Below are 27109 nucleotides of genomic sequence, written 5' to 3' on the forward strand. Positions count from 1 at the left end.
ATGGAGCTACTAGTTATTAGTTTGAGATATGACCTCTTATCAACATATCTAAAACAATTTACAAGTTAGGCTTTATCATCAAAGTGGAAGTTTTATTAATATTTTCAACATGAAATACAATAAAATACAGTGTTGCGCTGACAGACATGCTTTTCTGCAAGACTGGGCAATTCTGTCTTGTATATCCTGATTTTAAATAGATGTAAGTCCTATTTTAAACTTTTCCTGTACTTTGACGTTCATTGTAATTAACTCATTAAAAGCAGTATTTATAAAGCACCGATTGCAGGCTGTACATAATTAGGGAGTGATGACATACAACAGAAGACAACAATTACTCAGTTTTGGTTTATCAAGTGGTAAGTTACGTACGCATTTCTTCAAAATTCAAAAGCTAGCTTCCGTGGAGTCATGAACTGCTTCACCATCTCATCTGTAACCTGCTTCCGTCTCTCTTGATGAGCTGCTATCAAGGGCTGCAATGTTTCAATAAGAACCTTCTTCAGCTCCCCCGTGAGCAATTCCCCGCTCGTGTACGCCTGTAAAGAAGGTGTTGATTGCTAAATATGGTGCTATATGGAAAAAGACTCAGTGACAAGTATTTCTTTAAAAGCCTGGCCCTAGCAAGTACAGATTTGGATGTCTTACAAATAAGCCCACGTCTTAGAGGATCATGTGGTATCACTCTGAAAATGTAACTTCCAAAATTTCTTGTTGCCTCTTAAAAGATTAAGGCAGCTGGGTAATTTCATATGTGACAAGTTAGACGGGCTGAATAAGCTACATTCACAAGAATTTAACTGGGAAATTCTGCAATTATTTGCAGGAAACTGCCAATTTTTCTCCCCAGAAGCCCCCAGTTCAAGAAAACAGTCACTGTAAGCTCTTTATTTGCAATAAGAGGTACAAAATCTCATATTTTTCTCTCATTGCATTTGTTTGGGTAAGATAGATTTGATGTGATTAAAGTACCCTTTTCATAGGAAAAAGGCTCACGGAATCTATGCTCGCACTAGTAGTCATATTCGCAGCTGGTAATTCCCAGTGTGCATGGGGATTAGTAGCTTTCCAACCCTGCTCTTGATGGGAAAGAGTAGAAGGTTGGAGAAGAGGTTGCAGCTGTTCCCAGCAGGGAAAAGCTGATAAATCAGCGTGACATAGGTACTATCAAATACAGACACTGCCTTCCAAAAAACACATACTGCCTAGTATTGATGATGGTCATATAGCTGAAGGAAATGAGATGTCTTGCTACCAACCCCAGGGACAGAAGTCTGCCAAATAGGTTTAAGGAAAATGCAACTTATATGAAGCAGTTTTTGCATGGGATCAGGCAATCAGTTCCTCATAGCTATTGTATTTCTTGTGATGGTAAGAAAAAACAAAAAACCAGCATGCTTTTGACATGAGCTTTTGCAGTTTTGCAGAGTATTGCACTCAAGGAACAGGCAGAGTGTATTACACAATTAAAACGAACACTAATCCTAGGGTGGCCTTATTTGAAAAGTAGGAAGGATACTGTCCTACACGGTGTTGGAGATCCTTATGAAAATACTAGGGAAATTATTATTATTATTATCATCATTATTATTTTTAAAAGAAGAGACAGAATGACCTGTGAGAAAGGAGAACATTGCAATGAATACAGAAGTCTCAATACTGAAACTTGTAAAGGATGGAGAGTGCAAAAATAACAACACAATTACCTTCCTGGAGAAGGTTCACAGGAGGACTTAGTTACAGCTTTGTCCTCACAGCATGGAATGAATAATATCATATTCAACTTGGTGACTTACCTGCTTCAGCTGTTCAAGCCTGTCATCATCTTCCAGGAAGAAAGTCAGGTACATAAAAGACACGTCAACATCACAGTTACCTCCGTACTTCCTGTGCTCTTCAATAGTATCTCTGCCTCCCGAGAAGGCATGCTTGTTAATCTGAAACAACACAATGATTTTAGGGTATAATTTCTACTAAATTCTGGATTACTATATTGTAAACAGAGGTGTATCACGATCCTCCAAATTCTGTATCAAGGACTAGCTGAAGGGCGAGTGGGGCAAGTTAATGCAGAGCCTCAGGACTGAAGCAGGGAGGCAAAAGGGGGTCATTAGAAGCCAGCAGGGAAAAATGGATATACACATACTGTCCAGACCAAAAATGAAGCAAAGTTTAAAAATAATCCACCCAAGATTCACTCAAAAAAGTTTCAAGTCCCTTTTGCTGAAGCTGTTGTATGTTGGACAGAATTTGTGCTTACAGGAACTGTTCTTCATGTAAGAAAAAATACGATATTCACTCCATCAAGAAATTAATTTTGAAAGGTATGAAGAAAGCACGGAGAATTCTGAAGAAATTCTAGAGGAGAACCTAGTCTACTCCTTTTCAGGGAAAAAGAAAAGAAGAGAAAACAGAGTTAAAGATTACAAACCTCTGTCTAGAATGGCTAAAATTAGACAAATGCCCAATTGTTCAGTCTAAAAATACTTACTGACTCTCCCCACCTCTTTTAAGCACAGGTTCCTATGGGGAGATGAACTGCACTGGTGAATAGATCTACCTGCTAATCCCACTCCCAGTAAATTCGGAAGCCACTGGCCTATTTAAAAAATGTACACATATGTAGAACTGTCAGAGGATGCTAACCTTCCTATAAATTCAAAGTAAATAAATTGCCAGGAAGAGTAAGAAAAAGTATTTCTCAACCATAAGTTGAGCTTTCATTTGGCTCTTGTATCTTTTCAGATATCATCATCAGCCAGCCAAGAGACACACATGCATACAAAGTAGACTTTTTTTTTTTTTTTTTAGTTCTGGTATCTAGGAACTGTTATATATTTATGATTTCTGAACATTTTTATCTGTATGACTGTCTAGTGCTTTTTTGAATCTTTCTAACCACCATGTTCCAGATGATGTCTTGTGGCAACAAATTACATACATAAACGATCCACTGAAGAATATCTTAAAAAGACAAACTGCCATCTGTCACACTACATCTATTCCTATATTATAGGACAGCCTAAATAGCTGTCTCAGGATCTGCAAAACTAAGTTTTTACATATTGTTTTGCACTTCCTCTCACCTGTCTCCTTACTAGATTTTGAAAGTCTTTGTATGAAATTTTGTCGACATCCCTTATCCCTACAGTTTGTCTTCTTACTAAAGTGAGAGGGATTAAATACAATATGCCAGGTGAAGGCGCATTACTGTTTTATGCAAAATGTTTCCTAGATTAATCTCAAGTTCATTTTTCACTTATTCTGGCACCTACTTGTTGACTGAGGGTTTCAAAGATTTATCTATAGTGATGCACTGGTATTTTCCCTGAATTAGCACAGACTTATAATCTAAATAACAGTTTGTAGGAAAACAAGTAAACAATCGAGCTGTAATTTGGTGCTGATAGGTGAAACAAAAATAGTTTACTAAAATGTTGCCATTCATCTCCTTCGATTTCCTAGAAGCTTTTCAGCCTTCCCCAATATCTAGTAATTTTTCGTCCTCTATTACCTGTAAGTTTTGAACCTCCTTACTTAGCAGTGTACTAGTGAAAAATTCTGTAAGCAGTGATTTTTTTTTGTGCAGCAGGGGCACTCTCTTTTTAACCTTCATCCATCACCAGAAGTCACTTTTCCTACTCTAATTTTTTATTTATTGGCCATAAAAAATATTTGGTCTTTCACTCAAGCTCTATTTCCATAAAGACTACTTTCTGATGGGCTTCAGAAGCTGAAATAAATCTCAGTTTGTCCTCCATTACTCAATACTTTACGTTATGTTCAGAATTTTCTCTTTATAGCTTTTATATTCCAGACAGGTAGAATTATTTTATTATTTTTCCAAATAGTTCAACGATAGCAGAAATAAGACTTATTAATTGGACATAAGGCTTCTTCGATCTCTCCGCAGACAACTAGCTACTTGCCAGGAAGAAATGAAAGAATATTGCCAGTATTGCCACTAATCATGTATCCTCTATTGTGAAATTATAGGCTTTTTTAAAAAAGCAACTGTTTAACTGCACAAGTAAACTGGAATTATTATACTCCTAGCACATGAAGAACTGAAAGTTGTCAGAACAGTACTGTTTAATCCATTTCTACATAAGATAACGAATCATCATGAGATGACTGCAGAAGACTCTGACCTACCATGGGTTTGTCAACTGTAAGGGAATTAATCCAAGCCCATCCAGCAGAAACAACACATACATCTTTTTTCTTGTTTTGACAGATATTTATTTTATGTCTGGTTATCATGTCTATAAATCCTGTTCCAAAGACTTATTTTTTATTTTTTTTTTAAATACCACAACAAAAGGGAACTTTTGCCAAACTAAATCATCTGACACTGAGTCAGAGGGATTTTCCTTTGAGCTATAAGGGGCACTAGGAAAATACTCCTCCTAAAACTGAGGTGAAATTCAACATAATATTTATTCGTGAATTGGAGGGAGGAGCGCACAGCAGCAGGTCCCCAAGCAGCAGGAAAAGTCTGACCTGTGTTGTAATCAATGCTGCAATGCTTGGTGCTCCCAGCATGGAGAGGAAGTCAAGAGAAAGAGCTGTTTATTTGATTTACATCATGAACTGTCAGATTTCAAAACTACGGCAGCATAGTATTTATCTTTAGAGCATGAGCCCCCGCAGCTTTTATTCCTACACCACTGCTCAACAGATATCAGACAAGCAAACATAAAGTTTTGTATATTATTCTAGCTAATGTTTGTACTGTTAGACTAGTTGGCAAGGCAAAAGATTATATTTGTTAGTCTAGCTGAATTTGCATAACTTGGTCAATTCCCGAAGATGCTTTGCAATGAAACGTATGGAAAAAAAGGATGCCAATATATTCAAGGAAAACATTAAAAAATTGCCATTGTAACCATGAGGACCACCGCTCTACGTTATAAAGCTTTGTGGTCTCAAGTTTTGCAAGTCCTTACCTTTGTCTTGATTTGTTTGGGTGTATCAGTGAGGAAGATGGAGGAGTTCGGGTCACTAGCACTCATTTTTGTCTGCGCTCCTTGCAGGGCTGGGAAGAAGACTGAGTGCAGTAAGGCTGGTTTAGGTTGTCCAATTCTAGGTGCTACATCTCGGGTCATTCTAAAATAAGGATCCTAGAACAACCATCAATAAGAGCACAGAATAAAACGGAACAATGTGATTTAAAAGCTGATTAGTGCTCACTCATTCATGCCTTAACAGGTGGTCTCAAGAAAAAAAAACACAAAACAACAACAAAAAACCCCAAACAAACCACAAAATGTTCCAGAACCTACTTCCAATCCAGTTCATCCAGAAGAACAAACAAATTAAATCCCTTTATTTTCATAGTTTTGCTGTACGCCCTGATTCCCTCAATTGATAGCCATATTTACAAAGATTGCAAATAGTTGTGAAAACTATGCATAGTAGGCCTGGAGATGGATGCAGATTAAGATGCAAGCTTCCTCCCAAAGCATTTAACAACCAGCACAGAATCTGAATTAAATCAGTGATCAAGCTGGCAGTGCTGTGCTGCTGATTTGACTAAAACCAACTGCAATAATATTACTACACAATATTGTGGCTAATTAACATCATTACATCATCTTCCAGTGACTGTCCCTGTGACTAGAATAGCTAAAAATTCAGACAGTGCAGAATTTGGTTCCTATAAACAATATTTACTTAAAGTAATGATGTTAACACTGTCATTTGTAGCCAATATTCTTCCATCCTCTCTATGTAGATCTGAACTGATGGGGTTCTGCAGCCTCTCTGGGAAACTATTTCAACGTTTCTTTATTCTTACAGACAGAAGGTTTTTCCCTATAGTTCAACGTAAATCTCTTGTGCTGCAAGTTAAGCTCATTACATCTTGTCCTAGTTACCATGGAGGTGGCCAAAAGTTTCTTCCTTTCCCCATGTCAGGATACTTCTGCATATATTTTACTGTCTTTGCCTGCATAGGTGCCAGCTCATTGTGAATTGGGTTGAGATCAAGACAGATCCAAGACTGGCAAGAATGAGTAGCGCATGAATCCATGATTGTTGGGTTAAGCCTTCATAGTTGTCAAGACACTGCACAACGCCCTTTTATCTCTTCCAGCTTCCACCCAAGAAAGGTGCTTGTGGGAATGTTTTACAGATGTTTCGATATACCACTGTGAAGCTTGAATGGTACATTACAAAAACAATTCCATTAAAACTAAATTAAGTAATACGATTTTCTTACCTGATCGATAGCACACGGGATAAGACACTGAATGTTCTCCTTGCCATTGAAGATCTGTGGAAATGATGAACTGAAGGATGGAGCAGCTTGAATAGCAGGAAAGCTGATCTTTCCTGGAAAACAACATGTTTGGAAAAGCTGAGAAGCCAATATAAGCAAGGATAAATAGAAAGAACTTTTTGAAATATATAAATTGCACAAGTGACTCATTCACATGCTCAGTTGAAGACCAACATCTGTCTTCATCAAGCAGTGTTGCCTTATCTGAGGAAACTTCATCTTTACCTTCTATGATGTCAAAAAACCTTCAACTATCATAGAAACTAATGAAAAAAGGCAGGCTGTGATCACAAAGGTTCCAGAAAAGGTTCATTAGCTCATACTCTCTTCATCATTGAACTATCTACCCTTCTGAGAAATACAATTCACTGTATCATCACTCTGAGCTGCTCACTTTTTTTCTCTTTGTGAGAGAATGACTACAGAGCTGCTTATCAGGCAAGTTCCCCTCTAATATCTTAGAATCCTTGCTATATGCCTGCTGTACTTGTGAAGCATCTCAGATACGCCTAGTTTTGTTTCTTAATCACATAGTGACCAACCTGCTTCCGTGATCAAAATCCTCTCAGAACAGAAAGTAAACAGCAGATTTTTCCAAGCATGTAATGGAGTCATTATCACAATACCAACTTTTATTAGAGCACTGTTAAGACAGAAATAAGAACCTGTTCCCTGGCTACAGTGAAGGCTGAAAAGGTGCCACTGGCCCAAATACTGGTCAAAGAATGATGTTAGTGCTCAGGAACCCCAAGGATTTAATGCCATCTTTGATGCAGAATCTTTTTTTAGCTAATGTGATAGAAACCTGCAATCGCAGTGAAGTAAACAGAAGACAGAGTTACCCACCACCTTGATAATTAGGCTTTTGAGTGCTCCTTTACTTTTTCATATATGCATATGTGTGTGTGTATTAATATAATATTTTCTGAAGAGACAAGCTTCTATGTAGTTTTGGCACAGAAATTTCTAGGAGGCACAATTAACTATAGCTGCAATGACTATATTAAAAAAAATAAAATAAAATTCCGTATCCTGGGCACTTCAACGTTGGTGTTTTGTAATCTGCTGCTACTAAGTCCAAAACCAGTAGATATCATGCCAGAAGTTCCACTGTAAAGCGTTTTCTGTACTGAAGGAACCACAATAACACCCTTTCACAATCAGCCTAGAAACATGCTTGTTCTATTTAATGAGTGGCAGATACTAATCTCTTTAAATAGTTACTTAAATAGTGCCACAGAAATGGAAAGTAAGCATCATTTCTAGTAACTCATATTATTTCCTACCAATGCAATCACTGTCTGTAAAGCCAAAGATTCCTTTCACTTGGTTGAATGTAACATGCTTCTGAACTTTGACGATGTTTTTGTAGAATCCAGTACTTGTCCTGTGAGAAAGAAAGTGGAAAAATAAAAAGAGAAGTCAAGAGCCAAAAAGTGTAGGTATAAACTTTCATTCCAAAAGCTGAGAATGTCAAAAAAAATGCAGGATTAAATCTCACAGTTTTGGTCTTTTTGTGGCCCACTAAGATTATAATTAGAGAATTATTTACGAACAAGAATTTTATGCCTTTAAAGTTTAATTTATTCTTCCCTCCACTCAACATTTACTGCAAACATTTTTTGTCACAATTAACTGTCTAAACTCAGAAATATTCTTATTTGCAAATGGTGACAAAATGCCTCATGGAGCCTTAAGTTTATTTATCCTTATGCTCCTCTGTGAACTCAGGCAACCTGAATGGATCATGTCTTCTATGTTGCTTGCTATCTGCAGTGTGTATCCCACATGGGACACTGCGGTTCATCAAGGGAATAGCAGCTCAAATCCTCCAAATTCTCATTTTCCACAGGCTAGGTTCCCTGGCTGGACTTTCTCTGTCACCAAATACAGCAGCAGCATTTCCAAATCAAAAATAGCTCAGCAACTTCTTCCTTTTCTTATTTCTGCTGAAGAGCTGAAGCAAAGGAAACAGCAGTTCCGACCTGCCCTCATTCAGCAACAGGGCAGATCTGTGTTAATGCAACTTTTCTAAGGCAGGAAAGTCAGAGGAGTGAAAGGAGGAAAAACTGCTTTGTAGGCTCCACATTCTGGGGTCTGTATGATATACAGTTTGTCTCTAAAACATATATTCTCTCATCCAAGTCTTTAAGAATGCTCATCACCTGACATGGAAGAACAAAGCCCACAACTTCAGTTCTGAACTCTGCCATAAAACTTCTTCCTTCTGAGAAGGCAGTTCCAATAGCAGTTTCTTTTTCTTAAATCTTCTTTAAACTTTACTCAAAGTTCAAATAATAATCTTTCATGCTGTATTATTAAATTAATTGGCCACAAGTTGCTGAGATGTGTTTTGTTAATGCAGATAAAGTGTAAACACATCTCGAAGGTTTTTGATACCATCTTCAACAAAATAATCTGGAGGTTTCTTGGTGGTTTAGGTATTTTTACAATTTATCTGGTTTAATACGTTTTTCATAATTTAAATTTAAGCATTGCACACCCAAGTATTTGCTCATATACGGTTATACAGAAGAATGACAAGAGTGTATATATATAGAATGTTAGCACAGAAATTAATACTTTTCTATTTTAAGTGATGTAAAACCTCTCTTGAAGCTTTCAAATTTAGATACATTTATTAAAACACTGCTGGCTGTCAAAGTTGGAGAGAAAATACAGACACTTTTTTTCATTACAATGCCCTAAAGACATTTACACTTACCCCAAATAGTCTAAATCAGAAAATATAAAGGTTTTATTGACATCAAAACCACATGCAATGATGTCTTTTGCATTTTCTTTAGCATACTCGTATGCCTTCTCAGTTGTCAGGTCCTTCCAAAGGTATTTCTCATCATCAGTCAACTGTATAACTAAGGGAACATCAAATACTTCTTGCAGCCACCTAATAAATGCAGAAAGATTTTATCTCAAAGTAAGTTAAAACGAAGACCTAACTCATGCAGCTAAAATTTTTTTATACTTGTAAACAAAAGTATATAAAGAGGTCTGCATCTCTTCTCTGTATGCATATGCAGTTATGTTTATGTGAACAGAATAAACATTTTATATAGATTATAATGACAACTTACCTGAAGAACTCAAACTTATTGTTTCCTGTACATATGACAGCGGTTACCATTTGCAACGGAAACAGAATTCAAAGAGACTTTTAGCTCTTTGAGTCCAATGTCTCTGTGTCCTGCTGCTGCAGGCACCGCATTATAGAGTAGCGTTACTGAGTCTCATCACAAACTCATTTTTAAGGAGAACAAAAATTCAAAGGAGTGCCCCAGGGCTAAGGCTGCAAAGAAGAGGGCTTTATGGTGATGCAAGGATTATGATAATTTTAGTGAAAAGGTAAAATTGCATCGTTTAAGTTCATTAATATTCACCTCACAAACAGAACTCCTTGCAATGTACCATTTTGGCAGTTCCATAAAACAGGTTCAATATTTCCTTAGAAAAAAACAGTTTGACTAATACAAATGGTAGAAATAACTTACTTTGTGAATATGAATGGGATAAGATGACCAACATGCATTGCCTGAGAGGACGGCCCTCTGCCTGTATAAAGGTAAAAGGACTTCTTATTTTCATAAGCATCAAGGATTTGGTCCATATCTCTAAAGATAAAACAGAGAAAACATGGTGCAACTCTTTAGGAAGAAACCTCTACAGGAAAAAGCTTCTATTCAAAAATCTGAGTGCTTTGAAGCCAAACATGTTTATAAATAAAATATAGTAAGTTAAGTTTCCTAAGAATAGAAGGCATTTGTTTGTTCATTTTTTTAATTTAAGAAAAGTGTCTCCTTCAGCCTCAATGAAAAAAAAACTCAAAGAAAAATTAAATTTAAAATTATTTTAAAATTTTATATTTAAATTAAAAAAATAAATATGCAACTTATGAAATTACCTAATTGGATAATAATTTCTAAGGCCCAGTAAAACAGAGCTGGGAATCATTTCCCAAATTGGTTCAATCAACAAGCTTGGAACGGTCTCTGGTAGAGGTTATGCTCTGAATCATGCTCAGGCGCTTATTTGAAATGCGCTAGCTGCCATAGTCCAAAAGCCCATGCATGTTAACAATTAAACAGTGTAGATGACTGGCAGGTTGGTGCTTAAAGTTATTGCCTGAGCCCTTTTTATGTAACAATACAGATGCAGACGTCCACAGCCATGTGGACCCTCGTTGAAATCAGCAGTAAAACCATATGAGCCCTGGAGCTCTCTGCTAGGACAATTTTCCTTTGCCTGGCTTCTAACGCAGAGTCAAAACAGAACCTGTACAAAGCAAAGATTCTGAGCCCATTTCACCAATTTGGGATCAGTGAGGATGCATCAGAAACTGATGCAACCCAGGGTTTCAAGTGTTGTCAGGGGAAATCTGTAGTAGTTGCTAATTTCAAGTGACACAGTTGGTTTACCTCGGTATAAAAGAACATGGTCTTTTGCTAGTCATACATTTCTCCCAATAATGCTCACAGAAAGTCTACCTAATAGGACCTTTTTGAAATTTAAAACAAGAAAAACTCACCTGTGAGAAAAAAAGATTCCTCTACGTAGAAAGCGGTGAGGTTTTTGCCCAGTAGCTCTTTCTATTCGATTGATCAGATCAGTGTCAATTTTACTGCTGCCAAACCGAACTACAATCATAAAATGTAAAAATAAAATAAATAAAAAAAATCAATAAGCATAGCATAGCTAAAACCAGGTCTTGGATTACCAAGAACATACCAATGCAGCCTAGTACTCCAGGAGGGGTCTCACCAGAGGGGAGCAGAGGGGCAGAATCACCTCCCTCGACCTGCTGGCCACGCTTCTTCTGAGGCAGCCCAGGGGGTGGTTTTTCTGCCTGGGCTGTGAGCTCACATTGTCAGCTCATGTCCAGCTTTCCATCCACCAGTACCCCCAAGTCCTTCTCCTCAGGGCTGCTCTCAAGCCCTTCATCCCCCAACCTGTATTGATACTGGGGGTTGCCCTGACCCCGGTGCAGGAGCCTGCACTTGGCCTTGTTGAACCTCATAAGGTTCACAAGGGCCCACTTCTCAAGCTCATCCAGGTCCCTCTGGATGGCATCCCATCCCTCAGGTGTGTCAACTGCACCACTCAGCTTGGTGTCTGGACCATTATCCAATGGGAAGCAAGTTCCTGCATACAATTTTTCATTCACTCCAGGTGAATCAAGCAGGATACCATACAAGTGAAGAACTGGGCCCATCCACTGACCCATTAAAATAAACATCACTAAAAAAGATGAATGCTGGTATACGATTCAGCAACCACCACTTTAATCCGTGTGTTTTCCAAGCATTATCACATCCTCTTGTCCTAAGCAAACCTTAATTACTGAATTAATTTCTTCCTAGCAAATAAAATGCATTACAAAATGGCAAAGTAATTATAATCTGGATGAATGTTAAAAAGAGACCAAATGAACACGAAAATGTATGATTCAGCAGAACAACAGCAACTGCTAAGAGGGTAACCTTACAGAAACAGAAAACATGAGAACGCCCCAGACTAACTGGGGCCAGCCATCCCAGGAATAATTGTATACTGTCACAGAAAGTGATTAAAACAATTCTGATATATAGAATACTTCACTGTAAATGCCTAAATACCTTTATTAAACACTCACAGACTGCACAACTCCCTTTTCTTTGTCAATTTGCATTTTTCCTGTTAAAAGATTGGATAATTTTTCCCTACCTATTTCCTCTTCTTTCTCTTATGAGGATGTTCAAAACGTTTTAGGCTCTCTGTCCACAAAGAATCTGCCTTCCTAAACATTTTCTGACAAGGACATAGACTCCACTCCTTACCAAGCTTTTAAAAAATTCCTAACATGCTTTTGATCTCTAGTGTTTTAGCTTTACCAAAAGACAGCTTTCAACTTGATGTACATAAGAAGTCCTGAGAGCTGCCATTTTCAAAAGCATATTTGCATTGGCTGAAAATTTATTGCATGCTTTTCCTCTTTGCCATTGACGTGTTGTATTTGCATATAGAAAACTAATAATCTACTCTTTCTTATACAGTAACTTTACTGACTAGGCCAGTCTCAATAATCTTTGAACAGTCACGGCAGCTGGAAGAGGTTCCTGGGGGCTGGAAGAAAGCAAATGCCACTCCTACCTTGAAGATGGGCAAGAAGGAACTGCAGAACTACAGGCTGGCCAGCCTCACTGTAATCTCTGAGCATGTGATGGAGCAAATAATCCTGGAAACCATTCCCAAACATTATGAAAGATATGAAGGTGGCTGAGAGTAGTCAGCACAGATTCATGAATAGGAAATCATGCCAGACCAACTTAATAGCCTTCTAGGATGACATAACTAAATTAGTAGATGAGGTGAGAACAGTGGATATTGTTTATCTCAACTTTAGTAAGGCTTTTGACACAATCTCTTGTCTTATTCTTATAGATAACTGAGGAAGCCTGGATGAAACAAGTGGACAGTAAGGTGAACTGAAAACTGGTGGAACTGCCAAGCTCAAAGTCTTATGACCAGCAGCATGAAGTTCAGCTGGAGCCCAACATTATTTGTGCACCCCAGGGGGTTGATATGGGGGCAGATACTGTTTAACATCTTCATTAACGATGTGTATGATGAGACAGAGTACACGCTCAGTAAGTTCGCAGATGAAACGATACTGGGAGGGGTGGCTGGTACAACAGATGGTTGTGTTGCCATTCAGAGGGACCTCAGCAGGCTGAAGAAGTGGGCTGACATGAATCTTATGAAGTTCAACAAAAGGGGGAATGCAAAGTCCTGAATCTGGGGAGGAACAACACCGTACACTGGTACAGGCAGGAGGGCAACTGGCTGGAAAGCAGCTTGTCAGAGAAGGACTAGGGTTCCGGTATATAAGGAATTGAACATAAATGAACAATGCACTTTGATGGCATTGGAAGGTCAACAACCTTATGCGCTGCATTAGGAAAGCACTGCCAGAATGCTGAGGGAGGTGATCCTTCCCCTTTACTCAGCACTGATGAGAAACATCTGGAACATTAGGTCCAGTTCTGGTCTCCAGTATAAGAAGGACATGGACATACTAAAGTGAATCCAGCAAAGGGCTATGAAGATGAAGGGCTTAGATCATCTGTCATACAGGGAGAGGCTGAGAAAGCTGGGATTGCCAAGGCTGGGGAAGAGAAGGCTCAGGAGGGATCTGTCAATGTGTATGAATATCTCATTAGGGGAGGGGAAGGGGAGTAAAGTAAACAGCACCAGACTTTTCTCAGTGATGCCCAGTGAAAGGACAAGAGGTAACAAGCACAATTTGAAATAAAGGAAATTCCATCTAAACATAAGAAAAATCTTCATATTGTGCACATGGTCAAATATTGGAACAGGTTGCCCAGGGAGGTCATGGGATCTCCATCCTTGGAGATCATAAAAATCCTACTGGACAAGGTCCTGAGCAACCTGCTCTAGTTGACTCTGCTTTGAACCCCCAGGGGGGTTGACTAGATGATCTCCAAAGATCCCCGCCAACTTCAACCATTTTGTATCACTTGCAATACCCAGCTCACTGAAGTATCAGCATGGTTAGCATACAAAGCTCTTTCTCACTCATCCCTCTGCTCCTTGCTCATGCTCAGACCACAAAAAAATTCTCTAGGGACATTCACGTCTAGTACTCAGCTAGCAGCACCTTTCTTCCCAGAATATCTTCAGGCTGTTTTGTTGTGTAACCATACACTTAAGTGCATGCCTAGGACAACCATTTGAGAAGAATATACCTTTCAATTATATAGTGCTTTTGGCAATTTCATTTCTTCTATGTTTGAGTAAACACAAACACACTGGCAACATTGTCCGGTACCACTAGTAAATAAACAGATTATAGGTGGCACAAAAATGCCCTTTTCAGTAAGTGCTATCAGATGTCAAGTTCTTAGACAATACTTTTTATTATTATTTTTAGAAGAGGGAGGAAGAAGAGGAAGTTTATCAATAACGAGCAGTAACTTTTTAACTTCCTGAAGTGGCTACGCTAGTATTCTTCTCTGAAAAATTTGCAACACTTCACTTAGAACAAGCAAATTGACTCACCCACCAAGTTCCCCAGTCTGATAGCAGAGTAAGTAAGTAAAAACCCTTCAGGCTAACCTCCCACTGTAGGACTGATCAAAAGGTCATACATATACACACATACACAATTACTGGAAAAAGGATGTTGCTGTTAGGCTTTAGCATAGCTTTAGAAAATTAATTTACAGTGAAGTCATGCTAGTCATTCTCAGAAAGACCTCAAGATTGTGCCAACACAAGAATTGTACTCCTCCCACTTTTCTACATGATTTAGAACCCCCCCAAAAGAAAACAAAAAGCCTTCTCCATACCTCCTACACAAGTAACAAGATGATGAGAGTTCTTGTCCATTTCTGGATTCTAACAATTTTCTTTCTTCCTTCTGCTCCGCCAACATATCTTTCTTTGCGCACTTCCCCCTTTCCAACATTTTCTTTCTCCTATTACCTTTTGACACGACCTTACAATAACATCACACTGAATTAAGAGACCGCTGACACTAGCAACTGACCTCCCAAAAGCAAATATATGGCTACTGACACATAAGGATGTATGCTCTATTGTGAGAAGCAAGCTGCTAAGCAGACACCAACAACATATAACTGAGGTAGTAAATATGGATTGAAGATTGACAGTAATTTAATAAAAGCAAAAATAGTAAATATTAATGAATAGTTCTCTCACCTGTTTCTATATTAGACTCAAACAAATTATAAAAAGTGGACTGTAAAACAAATAAGGAAATTAACTTATCCCCTGTTTCTTAAATTACAAAACTGCAAGTTTTGTAACATTCCTTGTCTAAAATAGTTTCCATTAGATGCACATTTTTTGAGTAAATTGCATCTTTTTCATCCCAGCCAGCACTGGGCTGTTTGATGGTGTGTCTTGTGAAGGAGTCATTACACTTACAGATTTCTGCATTACTTTTGTATCATCCCTGCTCTCCCTAATTTGGGAGTTGAGGCAGATGTGGTGAGATGGTATAAAGAATCCTATAGCCTTGTCAAAATGCTCTAGGCTGTAGCTGTTCTGCATCAGAGCGACAGAAGATACAGATACTCAGTCATAATGTATTCATTAACATAACTTCTAATAGCAGCTCTTATGCCAAAAAACAAACTATGAGTAAAACTTTTATTTTAAACTGAAAAGTTCTGTGCAAAGTATTTAGGTCTTCCATAGGAGATCCCTGCCTGGGACATTTTCATTTCCTACAGCAAATTCTTTAGACACGTGAATGCTAACATTAGACATAAATGATACCTATGATGGTTTTGATCAGGATTTGTTATGATCCCTTGCTGTGGTCATTAGGATCACTTGACATAATTTTCTTAGCAGCAGTCAAGAAAGAGTTATACCTATGAGTTTGTCGTAATCCACGCCTTTAGCATTTGATGTCTGCACAGTCCAGGGATCCACAAAATCCTCATCCTCTTCTTTAGTTGTACCGTTGTTTATTAATGCGAGATCTCTTGGGGGCAAGCCCGCCTGATAATCTTGCCCTGTTGCTGTTTTATATGACAGTTTTAATGATAATAGCATCCTCACTGCTGCATCAATTTCATCCTGAATAAAGGAAAAAAAAAAAAGCTGTTTGACTTTGACTTGACTTAAGATAGACAATTACATTAATGTCCCAACCCTTCAAAATTCTACATCCATGCTTTGATTTGAATTGCATTATTCATAAACTCTAAACCATTATTTACATGTTCGCAGCATCACTGCCAAAGGTAAAAGAAAAGCAAATAGCAGATGACCATTTCCTAACCAGCAGAATTTAGAGCATCACCACTGGCAAGATATTTAAAGCACCTCTGTCTCACTTTTCAATTTCTGTCTGAGGAAAAAAAAATGCTTGCCTGCGTTTCAGAGGTATAACAAGCTTAACATTTCAAGCAAAATTTTCTAAGATATATAATATAAATTATTATATAAATATAATAAAAATTATTACCTAATTTACTTTACAATTGTATGGCAACCGGGTGAAGCAGACTTATAAGCCTATGACTCTCTGTTCTTACTTCAGGAGTAACAACTTTGCTCTTGCTAAAGACCACGTTGCTCCAGGTATGTCCACAGTTCACAAAATGGACATAAATATTTTTTGACAATTTTTTTTTTTACTACAATACAAAATAGATCTCAGAACAATCATATCCTTCAGTGCTCTTAAAGACAGATCTAACTTGAAAAAGGATGGGTTCAAAGCATGAAATGGAAATACCTTTGGTGCTTTTCCTGCTTTCAGCGCTCTGACTTTCTCTCCCTGTTCAGTTACTCTTTCAAACAGCTGAAGTGGACTCAGAGATTTCAAATCACAGTTCGGACTATCAGCCATTTTGTCAGACTGCAAATGATCTGTTTATTTACAATTCAACTAAATTTAATGTCTTCCAATTCTTCGTCTTGTAGATCCAAAACAGCAGCAACACGGAGAACTGTAGGGCAAAAAAGAGTGCGTTTTATTCTTTTGCATATATCTTGAAGATTAGATGAAGAGAATAAGAATATAAAAACTATACTGACCTCATACTTAATCCTATTCATATCAGCTTGATAAAAGTGGAGACATTAACTCAGTGAGCTTCAGTTTCATCCAGAAACTGACAGAGACTGACAAGAGTACTGAATAAATTTAGAGATCACTCAATGTTGTTTGTCCATGTATCTCATTTAACACTGGAACACCTTTTCAAAGTCAAACTCTTGACAAAAGTAATTAAATATATGTACAACCCAGAGCATCTCAGAACAGTTAGTAGAGGTTATCTGATTCTTGATATTAGTTAATGTTTTTATACTACTTGATACCCTGTCAAATTATGAATGACAATGACATTAACTATCATACAGAATTCTGTTTTAATATATGTAATATAGTATTTCAGCCCAAAGAAAGAAATACAGAAGAAAAGCTTAGTCATCTTTACTGCATTGCTCCAGAAGTTACAAAACACACTGATGATTAGCAAGAAATGCTGCTTTCTAAAGAACAATCAATCCTTGGGTTAGCAATAGGCTGTATATTTAAGGAACTATTTGTGTCTCAGCAGTATGCAGGAAAAATAACCCTAGGAGATGGCTTGTGATGATGAGATGGCCAAGAATACTAACACAGCAGTACTCCTATGTCCAACATATACCTCGATCACTGGAGCTTCCTAGAACAGAGCATGCCCATGCTTCCACAAATGGGCTTCTCCCAGACTAACATCTATAACATTGTATATATTAATGATAACATTATCTGTAAGTTTCTTAGCAGCCTTTTTTTTTATTTAATTAATAGCAATTGAGACTTTGGAAAACTACAACTCCATACTGTACAGTACACTAAAAGTACAGAAAATTAAATAACGCTGTTAAAATGTTAAGTAAGCATACAGGTTTTGTTATCAAATGCATTAAAATCAGTAAGGTTATTTTCACTCTACATCCGAAATATCTTGATCTTTGTCCCATTAGTTATAATCTAAAATGTGTTATAAAGAAGCTCTGCTGTACTTAGTTTTAATGAATACATTGAATACCACTTATTCTTGATTTCCAAAACAGGAAACTCCTGTAACATGGATTGCATTGAATTAACTCATACTTTACAACATATTCCTCCCATAAAGGTGGCACAGCAATTCATGCTACCCCAGCAATTTCTTCTTCTAATTTTTCTAAAATTACCTGATAAATTGTCTTCAGATATTCTCTAATCTAAAAATAGAGTTTTATTGATGTCTCAGAAATCTGGTAAATCTGTTACCAGCCTGCCATGAGTGAAAAATCATTTCAACTGCAAAGGCAGAATTCCTTATTTTAAGAAATCCTTATTTTCAAAAATTATTCATGCTCAGCAGCTCCCTGTACAGAACGACGAGATATTTAGAAGTACATATGCTCTGAATAAGTTTTTTCAAGCATCATGCTGTTTAAATATTCAGAACTGAGAATAAACAAGCATTAACTTGATATGGGAAGAGAGTTTTAAAACCATTATGGTCCTGGTTATAGTGAGCTTGCCATATTTACATAGAAGGAAGTAAGTGTAAAAAGGGGCAAGGAGGACACCGTCTGTTGGAAAACCAACATTGTAAGTGAAACCGCAACTATGCCAAATGAATCCATTTGGGATGAACATACCACAGTAACAATGTACACAGAGAAGCATATAGGGAATTATAAAAGAATTTCATAAAATCTGAGGCTGTTAAAATGAGATAACAGTGCAGATACTAATGACAAAAGTGAACTGAGGGGAAAAGTAAATGTTCCATGAAAACTACCGTTGCAACTTGGTCAGGGTTGTGAAGTGCTGCCTCACAATCTGATGTGGTCAATTTATGCAATCACCAAAGCCATTGTATAGCTTTTTTTACTTGAGGAAAGTGATGTCATCTTCATTCATAAACTGATGCTTACTTTACATGTACTGTATTCAGACGTGATAGTGACAAATGCAACGCACGTTGAAAGGGTAAATTAACTTCATACTGAGTTGCAAACAGCGGTGTGTTGGACACACAGCATTCACCCTAAGCGTTTTCTGTTGTGCCATACTCATGTCCATGAAGGAAGAACTCTGTGCCCATGTAAAGTCCTACTGACTTGCAAAAGATTATGTCTCCCTGGAGAGACTCCCTAGTGTATTATTGATCCAGTGCTACACATGGTGCATGAATTGATTGAGTGTACAAGATACATATGTAACTGAAGTGAATCATAAAAGCTGTTAATAAAAAACACGTTCATTTGGCTCCCTTTTCCCAGAATTAAAAAAGAAGAAACAAAAGCATACAATAGTTGCATTAGCTGTTCAGCATTATTTCAAAGCCTTCTACAAAATAATCAGCCTAATCACAGAATGGTAGGGGTTGGAAGGGACTTCTGGAGATCATCTAGCCCAACCCCCTGCTAGAGCAGGGTCACCTAGAGCAGGTTGCACAGGAACGTGTCCAGGAGGGTTTTGAATGTCTCCAGAGACAGAGACTCCACAACCTCTCTGGGCAGCCTGTACCAGGGCTCTGCCACCCTCAAAGTAAAGAAGTTCCACCTCATGTTTAGATGGAAGTTCCTATGTTCAAGTTTGTGCCCGTTGCCTCTTGTCCTGTCATTAGGCCTCTAACTAGACCCTGTGCCCCTGATCACAACCATCTGAGCTCTGTCTTTCAACCAGTTTTCAATCCACCTCACTGTCCATTCATCTAACCCAGAATTCCTAAGCTTCCCTATGAGGATGCTGTGGGAGACAGTGTCGAAAGCCTTGATGGAGTCAAGGCAGACAATGTCCACTGCCCTGCCCTCATCTATCCATCCAGTCATGCCGTCATAGAAGGCTATCAGATTAGTCAGACATGATTTCCCCTTGGTGAATCCCTGTTGACTACTTCTGATAGCTTTCTTTTCTCCACATGCTTTGAGATGACGCCCAGAATGAGCTGTTCCATCATCTTTCCAGGAATGGAGGTGAGGCTGACCGGCTTGTAGTTTCCTGGGTCTTCCTTCTTGCCCTTTTTGAAGACTGGAGTGACATTGGCTTTCCTCCAGACCTCAAGCATCTCACCTGTTCTCCAGGACCTTTCAAAGATGATGAAGAGTGGCCCAGCAATGACTTCTGCCAGCTCCCTCAGCACTCGTGGGTGCATCCCATCAGGACCCATGGACTTGTGGATATCCAGTTTACTTAATTGATCTCTAACTTGATCCTCCTCAACCAAGGGGAAGTCTTCCTTTGTCTAGACTTTCCACGTTGCCTCCAAAGTCTAGGACTCCTGAGGGCTGGCCTGAGCAGTAAAGACCAAAGCAAAGAAGGCATTTAGTAACTCCGCCTTCTCTGCATCCTCTGTCACCATGGCTCCTGTCTCATTCAACAGCGGGCCCACATTTTGTCTAGGTTTCCTTTTGCCTCCAATATACTTGAAGAAACCCTTCCTGCTGACCTTGACATCTCTTGCCAGGTTTAATTCCAAGGAGGCCTTGGCTTTCCTCATTTCATCCCTGCATACTCTGACAGCATTCTTGTAATCTTCCCAAGTGGTCATTCCCTTCTTCCATGTGCTATAAACTTCCTTCTTCCACTTGAGCTTTTTCAGAAGCTCCCTGCTCAACCACGCGTGTCTCCTGCTTCCCTTGCCTGATTTCTTGCTCTTGCACCAATCCTGAGCTTGGAGAAAGTGGTATTTCAATATCAGCCAGCCCTCTCGAGCCCCCTACCTTCCAGAGCCCTGGCCCATGGGATCTCTCCAAGCAGTTTCTTGAAGAGGTCAAAGTTAGCCCTCCTGAAGTCCAACGCTGCAATCCTACTTGTTGTTTTGTGCATACTGCCCATGATCCTGAACTCTATCTTTTCATGAGCACTACAGCCAAGGCTGCCCCCAACCTTAGTGTCCTTAATCACAACCTTGGTTATATTTACATAGTATATATTTAAACTGCCAGTGTAAAAAGCCTTCACCTGCCTAGAAAACTAAAGAAGGTTGCTTTGATAACTTGCTGGTTACCAAAGTGTGGCTATCATTAAGGCTTTGTTTGTCAGACAGCTGCAATATTCCCAGATTTCAGCTTCAGCTGAATACCCTGAGAAAGCTGAGAAGCGTATACAGCCACTTGCTAATTTAATTCGCTTAGTCTATTAACACTGATACTATACTTAGATTACATAACTGACTAAAAAAAATAAGACTGACTAACACATTATCAGTAATACTTAAGTTTCCAACCTAATTTTTATCCCTTCAAGCTTGATTATTTGCAGTTTGACAGTGTTATTCTAAAGAGGTCATTTGAAGCATATCAAATAATTCTCTGATGTATTCCTACAATTTACTTACGTTCTTCTATTTGGATACTAGTGTTTTCCTCTTTTCCATGGGCACAAGATATTTAACTGGAAAAGAAAATATTCAACTAAATTCATATTAGAAGATGTTTATGAATATTAACACACCGCCTTTCTGTTGGAATATGCCAGTTATATTTACTGGCTTCAAATTTTACAAAATAGAAAAAGGTAAACAAGAATTATTGTTTGGTGTAGAACGGATTTGTGACTTGGTGTTTTAACTTAATTCCTGAACAAACATTCTTACTGATAGATTGCCTCCATTCAGAAAGTCTGAAATGTCACAGCTGAGACTGAGCACACATAGTGGAGAGCAGTAAAACAGAAAGACTCCTCAGAAAGTTTGGAATATTATGTATTTAAGCTGAGCAAAGAATCCCAAATGAAGGTGCATCTTCATTAAGAAGTAGCAAAAGTAATCTCATCACTGCAACAAGAGATGAGGATATCACGATTGTAGAATGCAAAAGATATTGACTGCTACCTAAAACTTACCTCTATTTACCTCAGTACTGTCCTTATTTGCTGGTGGAATTCAAGCCAGGAATTCAATAATATGGAACATAGGTCTTTATCTTTTGAAATTCATAAATGCAATGGTGAACCATTTAAAAGAAATGTCTGGATATTCTGCACTTTATTAGGACATTTTTTCTTGCTTTCTTATTGATATTATGAAAACTAACAGTCCCAGACACATTAGATATCATATGCGAACAGATTTGGAGGACAAAAATGATACATGGGAACTTGAGAATGGACTACTAGAACATTTAGGACCAGAATCTAAGATGAACTTAAAAGCCTCAGTTTCACAGTGTGAACTTGAAAGCCAAGATTTGTGTGCTTTTTCTACCTGCACAATGTATGGTAACTTGTAATGGGTACTGCTCTTGTGGCTGTTTAAGAATATTACATCATCATGAGACAAAGCGCAAAAGTAATCCTTGGCGTTGGTATCAGAAAACAACCGTCTTCTCCACTCTTTCCAGCTGGATGACAATCACAGATCTAAGATCACTTTCACTGTTTGCTACCTGATTTAGTAAGCTAGAGACCCGAGAATCAAAGAATAGGGTTTCACATTGTTAATAAGAGCTCTTTCATGACAAGCATTGCACAAAGGTACATCAAGGCTTCCAAAGACAATAGTGCCCCCCAAATTTTCATGAACTAATGAAAGAATGCGATTTTAAGTCTGACAGCACTTATGTTCCTGAAAACTGTTTTGCCTCCTAGAAATAAAACAAAAAATGAACAGCTAAATTAAAGCAGGTAGTATGCACACAGATGTTGTGAAACATGCCTCGAGAAGTACTGCAACACAGGCTGCGTTTCATAGTAGACCTACCTTCCCAGTCATGGTAAACATCAATTTATCTACGAGAGTACAATAAAAGTGTGCAAGACTATTCCCTAAGATGATAATATGACCATTCTACCACCCTCATCTGAAGAAAGTCCAACATGAATCTTTACTACACTAAAGCTGTTAAGAGCTAAGCTCTTGCGCAGGAAGTTATGCAGAGAATTAACCAGGAAGAGAAGGTTTCCAGCCCTGGATCCCTTTGCCCGCCCGGGAGTTATGCAGAGAGTTATACAGAGAATTAACCAGCAAGCGAAGGTTTCCAGCCCTGGAGCCCTTTGCCCGCCCGGGAGTTATGTAGAGAGTTATACAGAGAATTAACCAGCAAGCAAAGGTTTCCAGCCCTGGAGCCCTTTGCCTGGCCGGGCAGGGCAAAGGCACTCGCCAGCTCTGCCTTCCCCGGGCCGGGCCCTTTCCCGGCGGCCAGGACTCCCCCCTCCACTGTGCCCGAGGGAAAAGGGCTTTCTCTCCCGACGCCTTGGCGATGCAGTGGAGGAAAAAAAATCCCTCAAGAACATCGATGCTTGGCAAAGAGATGGAGGAAACGTGCCCCGCAGAGACCCCCGCGCCCCTCACCCGCCACGAAAGCGGCAATAACCCCCCGACCAGCCCCTCAACCGCCCGACCAGCCCCTCAACTGCCCACTGGGGTCTCTCACCGAGGCCCCATCCCCGGCCCGGCCCGGCCCGGCCCGACCCTCACCCGCTCGCCGAGGCCCTGCCCGGCCCGACCCGGCTCGCCTCAGCTCTCCTCAGCGCTCCCCTGTCACTGCCATTGCATCAGCCCCCAACCGGCACGGCGCTCGCGGCTCCCGGCTGGGAAACGCAAACCGCTGGAACCATTGTTTCTCCCTGCCCGCCCTCCGCTTACAACCACCGGACCAACGAAGCGTCCTCCACAACGCCCGCAGCGGTGGGAGAAGGGCTCCGGCGCGGCCAGCGAGCCGCGGCCTGACCCAACACGGGGTGCCTGCGGGAGGACGGTGACAGAGGGAACCCTTTTAGGGAGGCGCCTTGTTTCTACCCGGCGCGCTTTTGGCGCGGCTGGGCCGGCTGGTGAGTTCCGGGCTGGGCCGCCGGCGCGGCGGAGCAGAGCAGGTACCTGCGGGGTGGGGGGGAAACGGTGAGGGCGGTCTCGGTGGCCGTAGGTGGTGGCCGAGTTCGTGTGTGGGGAGCGGCAGCGGTGCCGGGCTGAGGGGGAAGGAAGTGGCTTCGGTGCCCGCCCCCCGGCCCCGAGAGCGCTCTCGGTAACCGTGTGGGCGCCTCCGGGCCTTTACCGGGCCTGTGGTGGAGTGCGTTCGAACGTGATGCTCTTCGCTTTAGCGGGCACGGGTAAATCACTCGTGTGGACAGGAAAGAAAAACAAAAATTCTGTGAGTTTCCCTGTTATTTTAGTGCGTTATGAATGGTACCGTTAATGAATTCACAACCCGGTTACAGCCCGTTTGCAATAAAGTGCGTTGTGGGGCTTTTCCCCTGCATTTTTCTATATTTAGCATTAGAAACTTTGGGGTGATGTTTCTTTGAAACAGGAGGTGAATGGTATATCTGTTAAAGTCACAGAGATGCTTTGCTTTTACAAAAATATTGAAGCTTATGGGTGATCCGTGTAATGGGGTGGATTTATGCTGACTGAACTTCTTCCTAGTATCTTGTAGGAAATTTTTTTAAACTGGTACATGCAAGGCACCATCTTGCACTTAGCTCTGAATCTCAGGTTAATTTTTTTCATGTGTGTTAAAAGAAAATAAAGTAACTTTGAAAGTCTAACCCCATCCACGTGTGTATCTTCATTTATAACTTTCATCCAGAGGTCAAGTTCTTACTGTATTTGTCCTTTGAACACGATGGATTTTGGCTGGGGCCTGTTTTCAGCACTGTAATACAATTAGTAACCATTTGGTGCAATTATTGAAGTGCAGTCCTTTTAAAGTTACTGTTTATTTGGTAAGAGGTTTCAGTTTACTGCTAAAAACTTAAATTTTTTGAATTGAATTTTTAGTTAAGTTTTCCTGAAATGCTACCTATTTTTTCCCTTGACAATGTTTAAGTGAAATGCTGCTTTAATAAAAGAAATTGTATTATTAAAAAAAAGTTTTTTTTTTTCCTTGCTCTTAGTTGCTGTTACTTATAGCTGTCATAAACTTCAGATAAGACAAAATGTCCTCTAGAGGGAGATCTTGATGCTTTTATGTGCTAAAACGTTAGTCACCTTGTTCTGTTAAATGTCTTGATCGCTTGGCTTGGAAAGGGCCTGTGATGGTGAATGTGTATGCCTTAGCAGGAAACTGCCTTCTGGATCTGTGCTTGGAAATTTCATTATGGGATACAGGCCATAGCCTGTAATGTAGGTTAAATGAAACATGATTGATCTAATTCTGAAGTTAAACGAGTAATCTTTACAAGTTCCGGTGTAGCACTCCTGCAGTAGTATTTGTAGGACCTACATTTGTGGCATTCTGCAAATACTTACATAGATACTGACCTTCGTACAGCATTCTCATTTTAATCAAGATGGTTTTGAGGACAGCTTTTTCACTGACAAAAACCAAGGATTTCAGCAGCTGCTCTGAAAGTGTTGTGGGTTAAATCACTTCAGCATGATGAGTGCTAACAGCTGGGCAAGGACACAAAGCAGAAGTAAAATGTCCCATTTAATCAGTCTTAGCGATTGAAGGATAGCAGTACTTTTTGACCGTAAACAGCAGAGGTTGAAAGATTATTTTTGCAGGCACATCAATTGTTTGAATGTAGTTAACCCTATATGCCATGTGCACTGTCCAAATTTTCGGAAGAAGCTTGGTGGGATCGTTGTGGTGGTGAGTTATTCAGCATGTTACATACACAGACTCAGCATGAGTTTTCTTTCTCACAGACACTTTGAAAAAGTTTATTCCACAGTAAACAAGTCATCTATGCTTTTATTTTTCTGTAACTAAATGCAAACAGTAAATTCAGTGTAGCTTTTAGCATGAGCTGGTCCTGTAAAACTAAGGTTGTGTGGAACTTGCTCTGTGGTTATAGATGGAAAATTTCCTCATACTGCAAGACTGCTGAATGAGTAAAAAAATTATTTACTTTTTTAGTTGCTGGTTGAACCCCTTCGTACTTCTTTCAAGTCATCTGTACCATTAGAAGAAATAGATATTGTTAGACTTGACTCCAAGAGAGTTGTAATATTTGTATTCTTATAATCGGACATAACAAACCACTTCATAATTCATTACCCTCTTTGTGTGTGTGTGGAAGTGCTACTGCAAGTAAGGTTAAAGTGATTTGTGGTACTTATGTTGCAAGTTTGTTTTCCTTTTCATACTCATTTTCATTGTTTTGTGGTATGCAAATGCATCTCTGCAATGCATTAAAAATGTATGCAAAGTGCTTGGAGGGAAATGGTGTTGCATAATTGAATGTGCAGATGTTTTATAATAGAGGAATAAATTCCATTAATAAACAGGAATGAAAGTTATGGGGGTGTTTTTTGTGAAGAAAAGCATATTTATATCCTGAAGTTACTCAGATTGTAGACTCTGTAATAAATTGTGCTCTGAATAATCAATTCTTTATTGTAGATCAGCATTTTGGAGGATTCCAGCACTGAGGTTCCTGGAGCTTGCTGTGTCTAGCCATAATGAGTTCATCACTGGTTGCTTACGATGATTCAGACTCTGAGGCAGAAGCTGAAGTCTCCAATACTTCTAGCAGACAAACAAGCCTTCCAAGTTCTTCTGTGAATCGTGTTCAGTACTTTGCACCTGGTAGTTTGGGTACAACATCTGCATATGAAATGCAGCCTACTGAGAACACTGACAGTTCTGGCACAAGCACTGTTTGTGAAGATCCCCCTGAGCATTATGCACAGAATAATAGCGCTGATTTGGCATCTCCTTATTGTAAGAGAGCATACTCAGGCCATACTGCATTATCTATGTCCTACAAAAACTATGAACAGATATCGAGCTCTTCAACAAACTCTGGAAATGGCCTTTCCCAGAAGAGAATACGTAAAGACAGTACTACTGCCATAAAAGGAATTAGACCCTATATCCCTAAAAGACTGCGTCAAGAAAATTCCAGTATGCCTGATAATAAAGAATCTGATCAGAGAGAGAGCTCAGATTGTGATGTTAAGCTAGGTGTATCAGGAGAGCAGACTTTGAGAAAGATCTCTGAATTAATTAAGCCGTATTTGGGATCCAAATATAAATTAACTGAAGTCCCCAAAAGCTTAATATTTTACATGTCCAAACACAGTGGCCCTGTTAATGAAATCGAGTGGTGTCCTGTACGAGAACAGAGTCACATGCTTCTCTCGGCTTCTATGGATAAAACAGTCAAGGTAATGTAAAGCAAGATGCTTTATGGACCAATCATCAAACTTAAAAATACTGTATTGAATAATGATCTTCTGGGAATGACATCCTTGCTTGTGTGTATTTTATTAGCTCCAAAGTACTCACGGAGGAGATGCTTTGCAGTACAAGACCCTATTATGAACTTGCAGCCTAATCCTTCGTTGTACCTACAGTCAGTTCCATTACTTTGGAATGTGGGTGTTTTTTTTA

The 27109-nt window shown here is 39.3% G+C and overlaps 2 protein-coding genes across 9 annotated transcripts in view; one reads left to right on the forward strand and one right to left on the reverse strand.

The window, feature by feature from the left end:
* Positions 1 to 71: 71 nt before the first annotated feature.
* WARS1 (tryptophanyl-tRNA synthetase 1) lies at positions 72 to 23399 on the reverse strand. 4 transcript variants are annotated; one of them, XM_054197748.1, is made up of 12 exons: positions 23248 to 23380; positions 19902 to 20121; positions 16572 to 16785; positions 15700 to 15907; positions 10827 to 10935; positions 9793 to 9912; positions 9009 to 9191; positions 7570 to 7670; positions 6224 to 6336; positions 4950 to 5123; positions 1797 to 1937; positions 72 to 539 (listed from the first exon to the last, which is right to left on the reverse strand). In XM_054197748.1, exons 3-12 carry the CDS (start codon positions 16683 to 16685, stop codon positions 381 to 383), a joined length of 1422 nt encoding a protein of 473 aa, XP_054053723.1. In that variant the 5' UTR covers positions 16686 to 16785; positions 19902 to 20121; positions 23248 to 23380; the 3' UTR covers positions 72 to 380. The 4 variants fall into 4 exon arrangements, with proteins under 4 accessions (XP_054053723.1, XP_054053722.1, XP_054053727.1 ...); XM_054197747.1 differs by lacking the exon at positions 19902 to 20121 and having other exon boundaries at positions 23248 to 23399; XM_054197752.1 differs by lacking the exons at positions 19902 to 20121; positions 23248 to 23380 and adding an exon at positions 21675 to 21693.
* A 179-nt stretch (positions 23400 to 23578) lies between these two features.
* Positions 23579 to 27109, forward strand: part of WDR25 (WD repeat domain 25) — a 73702-nt gene continuing 70171 nt past the window's right edge. For 3 of the 5 annotated variants that reach the window (XR_008465875.1, XM_054197746.1, XM_054197743.1), the window contains exons 1-2: positions 23664 to 23917; positions 26117 to 26883. Coding sequence is in view for 4 of the 5 variants with exons in the window: in XM_054197746.1 (XP_054053721.1) it covers positions 26176 to 26883 (708 nt within the window). In the remaining variant the exon portion in view is untranslated. The other 2 variants (XM_054197744.1, XM_054197745.1) reach the window with 2 other exon arrangements.

The sequence above is a fragment of the Rissa tridactyla genome, chromosome 4 (assembly GCF_028500815.1).
Source record: "Rissa tridactyla isolate bRisTri1 chromosome 4, bRisTri1.patW.cur.20221130, whole genome shotgun sequence".
Classification (NCBI taxonomy): Eukaryota; Metazoa; Chordata; class Aves; order Charadriiformes; family Laridae; genus Rissa; species Rissa tridactyla.

Bases quoted from the DNA above. Each gene is read 5' to 3' on its own strand.
- WARS1 (XM_054197747.1), bottom strand. From the start codon at position 16,685: ATGGCTGATAGTCCGAACTGTGATTTGAAATCTCTGAGTCCACTTCAG. The intron at 7,671-9,008 runs GTAAGTGTAAAT...TCTTTCTCACAG, and splicing joins TCTGATTTAGACTATTTGGG to GACAAGTACTGGATTCTACA. The intron at 6,337-7,569 runs GTAGGAAATAAT...GTTGTTTTCCAG, and splicing joins TACAGACAGTGATTGCATTG to GAAAGATCAGCTTTCCTGCT.